The sequence below is a fragment of the Gobio gobio genome (genome assembly GCF_949357685.1).
Source record: "Gobio gobio genome assembly, chromosome: 4".
Taxonomy (NCBI): Eukaryota; Metazoa; Chordata; class Actinopteri; order Cypriniformes; family Gobionidae; genus Gobio; species Gobio gobio.
Genome location: NC_137100.1, coordinates 3,833,578 through 3,843,026, shown reverse-complemented (window position 1 = coordinate 3,843,026; position 9,449 = coordinate 3,833,578). Strand labels below are relative to the sequence as shown.

At 43.5% G+C, this 9,449-nt stretch overlaps 1 protein-coding gene across 1 annotated transcript in view; it reads right to left on the bottom strand.

Annotated features, from left to right (window-relative positions):
- Window positions 1-9,449, bottom strand: part of rnf43 (ring finger protein 43) — a gene marked incomplete at its 5' end in the record, with an annotated part of 68,342 nt that overhangs the window by 6,843 nt on the left and 52,050 nt on the right. Inside the window, 5 exons of the mRNA XM_079814241.1 lie at window positions 22-1,569; window positions 4,866-4,983; window positions 7,400-7,570; window positions 8,810-8,911; window positions 9,136-9,270. Coding sequence (XP_079670367.1) covers window positions 22-1,569; window positions 4,866-4,983; window positions 7,400-7,570; window positions 8,810-8,911; window positions 9,136-9,270 — 2,074 coding nt within the window. The remainder of the gene's footprint in view (window positions 1-21; window positions 1,570-4,865; window positions 4,984-7,399; window positions 7,571-8,809; window positions 8,912-9,135; window positions 9,271-9,449) is intronic.

The window sequence follows — 9,449 nt, the reverse complement described above, 5'->3', positions numbered from 1 at the left end:
CTAATAGTCACACACACTCACCCTGACTATTGTGTAGAGTTTGGCAGTACAGACAGATGTCCATGGGAAGTTCGTCCCCCGGGCCGTGATGGGCCCTACACAGGGGTCTGTCCATTTCAGAAGTGGCCCCCAGAAGCTGAGGCTCCGAATGGGCCTGTTGCACCTGCTTCTGCCACACCACATGTGCCCCGCTACAGCACGGCCAGTCGGCCATACCCGTCGAGTCCAAGATCAGGGGCACTGGCAGCAACGTGGGGGCCATATCCGGTGCAGGTGTGCAGCAGTATCCTCCTGCTCCCTGTCCGTAGTGGATATGAATGCTACAATCATCCTGAAGGTCCAAGTTTTGATGGAAGTGAACAACCGGCGAAGGCGCTTCCAAGGGACAGCCGGCTGCTTTCTGTCTGGTGGTCCACCCTGGGCCTTTGTGGCAACAGGACGGGGACGGAGAGGTTAAAGGAGGGGGAAGGATCACAGATGCACCTGAGGAAGAAACGGGGTCTGGGGCTCTATCCTCAACCCTCCTTGAATTGAGGTCCGTTTTGGGGCAGTGGCAAGACTGGTGCTGTACCTGACACCCAGTTGAGTCTTTGTTTTTAGTTGCACTACAGGGGCCCCCAGCTGCCATGGCTGAGGACATGGCGCCCTGATCCTCGTCAGAGCCCTGGCCGGGCCCTTGACTGAGTTCCCCGTCCTCGTAATAGTGGTGTCTATGCCTGTGATAGTGAACGTGACTGAACACGGCCACCTGTTGCTGCTGCTGCTCTTCCGAGCAAACTGCACCGGCGTCACCGGCGTGGTTCACTACCGAGTCCAGGGAGCGAGGCCTCTGTGCAGCCTCCATGCTCCCTCTGCGTGGGGCTTTGCCCGGTCCGTAATAGACAAACGGGTCATAGTCACTGCTGAGCGAGCTACGAAAAGTGGACCAGCTGCCATAGACGCCCTGCAGGCTGATGTCCGTACAGTTCAATACGGAGTCGCTGGACGAGCCGTGGCACGATCCCGAGCTGGAGTCGCTGGCCGGCCCGTCAGCAAGGTAACCGCTGCGCTCCGTGTGGTAACTCCCTCCGGAGCAGCTGCCATCATCTTGGCGACCATGCGAGCCTCCGCCACGTGGCAGGTGATGAGTTGCGTGGTTTACTGAAGATGCCAAATGATGCACACAAGAACCCGAAGCGTTGCGTAAAGCTCCTCTGGGGCACCGGTGGCACGACCGTCTTGGGGGCGCATAGTGATGCCCCCCAGTCCGACACCCGCGCCCGCCTGTTCTGTGCGTTCGTCCGTGATGGGAATCCGGGGCCAGGTGGTACGCGCAACTTGCACCCAATGGCCTGCTGGGAAAGCAATGGAGAGTGCGTGGATGAAGAGGGGGAGAGTTTCCAAAGTGACCCAATTGGGTTAAAGGTCCAGGGGTGCGGGGGTAGTGATGCCGCAGAGAAAAGGGGACATGGTGCTGGGGGTAAGGGTGTTGGTTTGAATAGTGATGGGGAAGGAGGAAGGCCTGACTGTGCTCTTGTGGAGGGGGTGGCAGTCGACTCCTTTGGGGCTGACGGGATGCCAGATCTGAACCTGATGATGGAGGACATTTATTGCTCAAAAACCACTTTGATAGGCATAGCATAAAACATGTCTACTGAGGCTACGTCCATATTAATTGTCCATACTGACAACATTTTAAACAGACCTTTTTGAAGACGCTCTCCCAAGTGGATTCCCAGACCCATGTCAAGTCACTACCATTGGTCCGTGACTTGAGTGCCGTAGAGCTCGTGCAAACACAACCACTTTGCCATGATCAGATGCTTTTCTTATGCTTTATTAAAATGTAATTGTTTTAAAATATCTCAGTCCACATGACAACTCAGAAATGGCGTTTTCTAATGTACCCAAACAGCAATATAGCGTCAGCCCAGATCCGGGCCACATCTGGAACACATGGATTCATGTGCGTACCAGATGTAGGCCGACACTATGTTGCTGTTTGGGTACATTAGAAAACGCCATTTCTGAGTTGTCATGTGGACTGTGAAAACTGAGATATTTTAAAATAATGACATTTTAATAAAGCATAAGAAAAGCATGGCAAAGTGGTCGTGTTTGCATGAGCTCTACGGCACTCAAGTCACGGACCAATGGTAGTACAAAGTAGGGGTGGGAGAAAAGGTCGATGCATTGATGCATCGCGATTGGTTATCTAACGATTCAGAATCGATTCTCAAAAATTCAGAATCGATTTTGTGTTCAATTCAAACGGCCACTTCTGTCACCGGCCAAACAGAACAAACCGTTGATAGACGAACGTTCTTATGCTGGTGAATTGGCTTCGTTTAAGATAAAATGGACAAACTACGACCTGCTCAGGGCGTCGCACCCGGGGGGACACTTTTCCCGGTGAGAGGGTTCAACACCCACACGTTTTATGCAGTTTTTCCGCAGTTTTACACAAACGCCTTACGGCAGTCGCTCCTCCGTTTCTCTGGCCGCTCTGTTCTCAGAGAGCGCTCAAGTTGTTTTTCTTCTGCATTAGCCTATGATTTAAATATTTTTTTGTGGCTCTAACCAAAGTAAACTTTTTTTTTTGCTTTAAAAACATTTTTTGTTAAAATGTTCTAAAGAAACTGAAAAATTGTCACACTTAGTTGTAAATTGAGTTCTTAATGATTGTTCTTTGCAATTGTATGGCATACTACCGGTATGTTTCAGTAGAGCTTGTTAATCTTGAATATAACTTTGTTAGTAAAATAAAAGTATTGAAAGAAATCTTCATAATCATTTTTAATATGGCAATACTGTCAAACAGATATTCTAACTATCAACAAAACACATATTAGCTCCAATTTTGGTTAAAATGTAAAGTTCATGTATTTGCACAGCAGGATAATTAGTTACCAAAAATGTATGTTAAGCATCGTTTTGGGAATCGGATCGTTACTCCCAGAATCGGAATCGGATCGAATCGTTAAGTGCCTTAAGATTCCCACCCCTAGTACAAAGGTGTTTACTTTTCCGGAAAGTTCACTTTGGCAAGCCGTTTCAAACTCCCAAAATGAACTCCAAATAAACTTCGGGCTCATTTTGTTCGAAATTACCTCACATCAGTTCGTTATTCGATTTCGCTTGAAGTATATCGGGGCCTTAAGAATCAAATGAGAACTTTATTACATCTCTCAGCGAGCATTTACAATGTTTTATCCATACGCCGCATGGGGATTTAAGCATTTTCAGACGTGCCTGTGTTGAAGAGCAACCTTTGGCAAATACCGCTAGTGTGTTTTGAAATGAAAATTTAAAAAAATATCTGGGTTAATGTGGACATAGCCTGAATATCATGCTTAAGACACAACAGTTGCACTTCCTAAAGAAAATAGCAGCGATTGCAAGGCAGCAAAATAATCATATGTTAGTGTCAGTGGAATCCTGCATCAATCTAAATATGGTTATTTTACTTAGGTTCAGAAGTCCTTTATTAACCCTTGGAGGCATATGGATAACTTTTTATGATGGATAGATGCACTTTTATGGACTTTAAAACAGAAACAGCCATTATAATGCTTGAAAAACCAGGGATATTTTTTTAAATAAGTACAGTTGTGTTTGGCTGAAAGAAGAAAGTCATATACACCTAGGATGGCTTGAGGGTGAGTAAATTATGGGATCATTTTCATTTTTGGGTGAACTAACCATTTATCCAAAAATGAACATTGACTAACCTTCAGGTTGTCCCAAACCCGTATGACTTACTTTCTTACATTAAACATAAGAAGACATTTTGAAGAACGCTGGGGTCCAAACAACACTGTACACTCATCATTCACTGTATGACAATCAAACACTGAGACATTCTTCAAAATATCTTCTTTTGTGCTCCACAGAAGAAAGTCAGGTTTAGACATGAGGAGGATTTCAGGTAGTCCAAAGGAGGGCCACTGTCCTGCAGGGTTTAGCTCCAACTTGCCTGGAAGCTTCTAGTATGCTTAGTATGATATTGATACGCTGGTTGAGGTGTGTTTAACCCTCTGGGGCTCTTCGGTCATTTCTTTTCTGATTTTTTTCATCTTAGCTTCTTCGGAATGGTCCGAAACTTGGTGACTTTATTGGTACTTGGTATATAAACACCCCAAAAAATTGGGGACAGGATTTGAAAAGTCTAAGTGGTCGTAAAAAAATAGTCACACTCAGGACCCTCGGGTCAAAAATTACCCCCATAGGAAATGAATTTTTTTTGGGGGTGTTCATATACCAAGTACCAATAAAGTCACCAAGTTTCGGACCATTCCGATGAAGCTACGATTTTTAATTTTTTTTTTATAAAACACAAGATCCACTATAGTGGTAAAAATGTGCTATTGCGTGATAAAAATGCTCAATGTGTCCACCGGATGACACCGATCTCATTTAAAAAATTGCTTTCATGAGGCCTAGGCTTGACTCTAAAATGAAATACAGCTTTAATAAAAACAATAATATATATATATATATATATATATATACATACATTTTTTATCATATTCAATGGGAAAAACTGGGTCATAATTATTGCATAAATATTAATTATAAATCATAAAATTATCTCAAAACACCAAAAAAGAAAATAAAAAATATTATTGAACAAAAATATATTTAATTGATTTTACTCAAATCTTTTTTATCTTAATCCCGCCCTCCAGGTCATTTTTGACCCGACGGTCCTGAGTGTGACCCATGAATGAAGAACCCCAGAGGGTTAAATGTTGTTGGACTCTGCAGGACAGTGGCTCTCCAGGAGCAGGACTGGAGACACGTATAGTATAAGATAAAGAAAGACGAGGAATTTCAATACAGTGCTGCCTTGCAAGCTCTATAATGATAATATTGGAGAAATGTACCCTGAGGCAGTTTACCCATGATGTTGTGCATGCACAGTGGGCAGGTACGGTGTTGCAGGAGCCAGGGGTCGACACACTCCCTGTGAAACTCATGAGCACAGGAGATGATTCTCAAGTCCTGCCAGAGAGACAGAAAACCAAATATTAAACATGTCATTGGCGTGCCTCAAACGTTTCATAAACAGCCTCCTACAGTGGTCCTTTTCCTGTCAACGCTTGAAGGTTCAGTCCCTCCAGAAAAACCCGATTATGCGATGGCATGATTTAATGCATAATCAGCCAAAGTCCGCATATTTATGCGGGGGCTGCATTTTTTCAAATATGCCGCACTTTCGCAGCATAAATTGCCTATTTCCGCGTGCAAAATATGCGGGGCTAGCATGATTTCATAATCCCCGCATTTTCGTTGCAAAAAAGTCATATATATATATATATATATATATAAAACTGCAAACCCCGTGGGGAAACCATAGATATCGGTGAAACCATGATGAAGCACGCAAATTCCAATATGCCAACAAAAATAACAGCAAAAGGCCGTGCAAAGCAGTTTCCTGGTGTGTTGACCGATTTAAAAAAACAGCATCATGAAGCTTCGAAGCGTTATGAATCAGTGAGTCGATTCAGCGGTTTGGAGCATTATGAATCAGTGAGTCGATTCAGCAGTTCGGAGCGTTATGAATCAGCGAGTCGATTCAGCGGTTCGGAGCGTTATGAATCAGCGAGTCGATTCAGCGGTTTGGAACGTTATGAATCAGTGAGTCGATTCAGCGGTTTGGAGCGTTATGAATCAGTGAGACGATTCAGCGGTTTGGAGCATTATGAATCAGTGAGTCGATTCATCGGTTTGGAGCGTTATGAATCAGCGAGTTGATTCAGCGGTTTGGAGCGTAATGAATCAGTGAGTCGATTCAGCGGTTTGGAGCATAATGAATCAGTGAGTCGATTCAGCGGTTTGGATCGCCAAAGTCACGTATTTCAGCAGTTTGACACGCGATCCGAATCATGAATCGACTCGCTGATTCATAACGCTTCAAAGCTTAATTTTCACCTTTTATGGACATCTACTTTTTATGGGTGTACAGTGCATTGTGCCAATGGAGGCCTTTCTGAGCCATCGGATTTACACTAAAATATCTTCATTTGTGTCTGAAGATGAACGGAGGTCTGACGGGTGTCGAACGACATGAGGGGAAGTCATTAATGACAGAATTTTCATTTTTGGGTGAACTAACCCTTTAAGAGATTGCACTTTGTGCATTAGAAGCACTCAAATGTATAGCACTCAATTGTATAGCTACCTCTGTAAAACAGGAAGTTATTTATTCATTTTTTCAGAAGTTGTAGCATATTCCTTTTGTAAAGCTACAGAACTTGTTTGACTCAATGTTCTGTAAGCTTGAGCCATGTGTTTATTAAGGTCTTCAGTAAAACAAGATGAGAACTTAAATATTCCCAACACTTTGTGATGTAGTGCTTTTCTTCTCTTTTTCATCAAACCGCAGTTTTTGCAGGTTCCCGCAATTTCATCGCATAAATATCCCGCATTTTCCATCGCATTTTTTTTAAGAAAACATGCCGCATAATCAAGGATTTTTGCCCGCAACAATCACAAAAAAAGCCGCATTTTTCTGGAAGGACTAAAGGTTTCTGTTGTTCCTCCAATGAATCGACATTTGAATTTGGCAGTTATTGAACCGAAATGAATCAACATTGAAAACAATCAATGTTTTTTAAAGGGTTAGTTCACCCAAAAATGAAAATTCTGTCATTAATTACTGACCCTCATGTCGTTCGACACCCGTAAGACCTCCGTTCATATTCGGAACAGAAATGAAGATATTTTAGTGTAAATCTGATGGCTCTGAAAGGCCTCCATTGGCACAATGGCACTTTACACTCTCAAGACCCTTAAAAGACACTAAAGACGTCGTTACAAAGTCCATCTCACTACAGTGGTTCTACAATAACTTTATGAAGTGATGAGAATAGTTTTTGTGCGCAAAAAAACCCTAAATAACGACTTATATAGTGATGACGATTTCAAAACACGGCCTCATGAAGCTTCGAAGCGTTATGAATCAGTGAGTCGATTGATGATTCGGATCGCGTGTCAAACCGGCAAACTGCTGAAATTTGGCGATTCAAACCGCAGATTCGACTCACTGATTCATAACGCTTCGAAGCTTCATGATGCCGTGTTTTGAAATCGTCATCACTATATAAGTCGTTATTTAGGGTTTTTTTGCGCACAAAAACTATTCTCGCCGATTAATAAAGTTATTGTAGAACCACTGTAGTGAGATGGACTTTGTAATGACGTCTTTAGTGCCTTTTAAGGGTCTTGAGAGTGAACCGTGCCATTGTGCCAATGGAGGCCTTTCAGAGCCATCAGATTTACACTAAAATATCTTCATTTGTGTCTGAAGATGAACGGAGGTCTGACGGGTGTCGAACGACATGAGGGTAAGTAATTAATGACAGAATTTTCATTTTTGGGTGAACTAACCCTTTCAAGTTGATTCATAGCTTACCTGTCCATCCATGAATTCCTCAAGACAGATGGCACAGATCGGGCTGGAATTGGAGCTGCTGTTTGACCCTGGAGCTCCGCGGGAACGCTGGGAGCCAGAGCAACCCTGAGAGCTGTATGTGCGCGTCTCCAACCTGCTGATGGCACGCATGGTCTCCTGATGCACAGAGTCCTGCGAGGAGAGGGAAAGGGTTTCGAGATTTCTATTATGCTTTTTCAGACATTCCCTTTCATGCAGTGTGTAATACAGTGTGAATGTAAAAGCTCTGCAAAGTTTCAAAGATCAAAGTGCACGACAAATAAAGATATAGTCTCTCCAAAGAAAGAATTGACTCTAAACTGCATGAAACGAGTCGTTGGTCATTTCAGTCTCACTTCTTGCATGAAGCTTTGTAACAGATAATGCCAGCCGATGAACAACGTCTGCTTTGCCCCGCCCTCAAACACTTTAGTTGTAGCTGAGAATGGAAGAGTTTGGTTGGTGTTGTTCATGTTTTTTGCTACCAAACAAATTCACTTTGATGCACTTCGAAAGGATGAGATTGATACGGTAAAACCAACGCCATTGTTACCAAAGTCTGTTCACTCGACGGCCATATTTACAATTATTTTGGGCATTCCATTCTTAATCCGTAGGGTTTAATATGGAGTTGCAGCTCTAACAGCTTCAGCTCTTCTGGGAAGGATTTCCACAAGGTTTAGGAGTGTGTTTATGGGGATTCTTCTAGAAGCGCATTTGTGATGCTGGACTAGAAGGCCTGGCTCTCAGTCTCCGCTCTAATTCATCCCAAAGGTGTTGAGGTCAGGACTCAAGTTCCTCCACACCAAACTCGCTCATCCATGTCTTTATGGAGACGCTTTGTGCACTGGGACAGGAAGGGGCCGTCCCCAAACTGTTCCCACAAAGTTGGGAGCATGAAATTGTCCAAAATGTCTTGAAGCATTAAGAGTTCCTTTCCCTGGAACTAAGGGGCCAACCCCTGAAAAACAACCCACACTATAATCCCCCCTCCACCAAACTTTACACTTGACACAACGCAGTCAGGCAAGTCCTGTTCTCCTGGCAACCGCCAAACCCAGACTCGTCCATGGGATTGCCAGACAGAGAAGCGTGATTGGTCACTCAGAGAACACGTCTCATTGCTCTAGAGTCCAGTGGCGGCGCACTTTACCCCACTGCATCCCACGCTTTGCATTGCACTTGGTGATGTAAGGCTTGGATGAGCTGCTCGGCCATGGAAACCATTTTTGTGCAACCATTTTTTTCTCATTTAATTTTGATACATTTTTCAGAAATTTGTAATGGAAACCAAAACAAAATACAAATTTTTTGCAATGGACAATTTACAATCCACCATCAAACCAAGTGAACGTCGAGCTCTTGGGTGTGAAGTGTGTTGTGTTTTCTTACCCAGGTTCTGTTGGACCGGCAGCGGAAGCGCAGAGCAAAGATCATGACGATGGCCAACACGGCCAGAGCCACGGTCAACAGGATGCCAACGTCATAGTGATGCTGAGGGCACAACACATGAAGAGTGATGCATTTAACCCCATTAACCTCCAGAATGTTTCTTAAATCTGTTACCCCTAAAACATCCTGATAATAGCACATACTGGTCGGTTAGCTGGACCAACACTAACAGCTTTGGAGACCTATGGTATTTCCAGCATGAAGGCTTACACACAGTAAAGCCTGGAGATGAAGAGACATCAATAAATGTGCATATGTTCACTCACCCATATTTGATCCTCCATTATGATGTCAATGTACACCATGGCTTCTTCGTTCTTATTGACGAGTCCCATCAGTTCTTCAGCGTCTGAAGACTTCACCAGCAGCACCGGACGAGACAACGAACCCGATTCACGCAGCTGTGTGTGAAAAACAAACACTGTTTTTATCAATCTGATAAAATACCTTAGTTAGAAGAGTTCAATCTGATTTGATCAGCAACTACCTCCTAAACATTTAAAATACTAAAATATCCCATGTTAATTTATGTGTTTTTTGTGCTATGAAACCTTTCCTGATTTTTTTTATAAAGTAAATG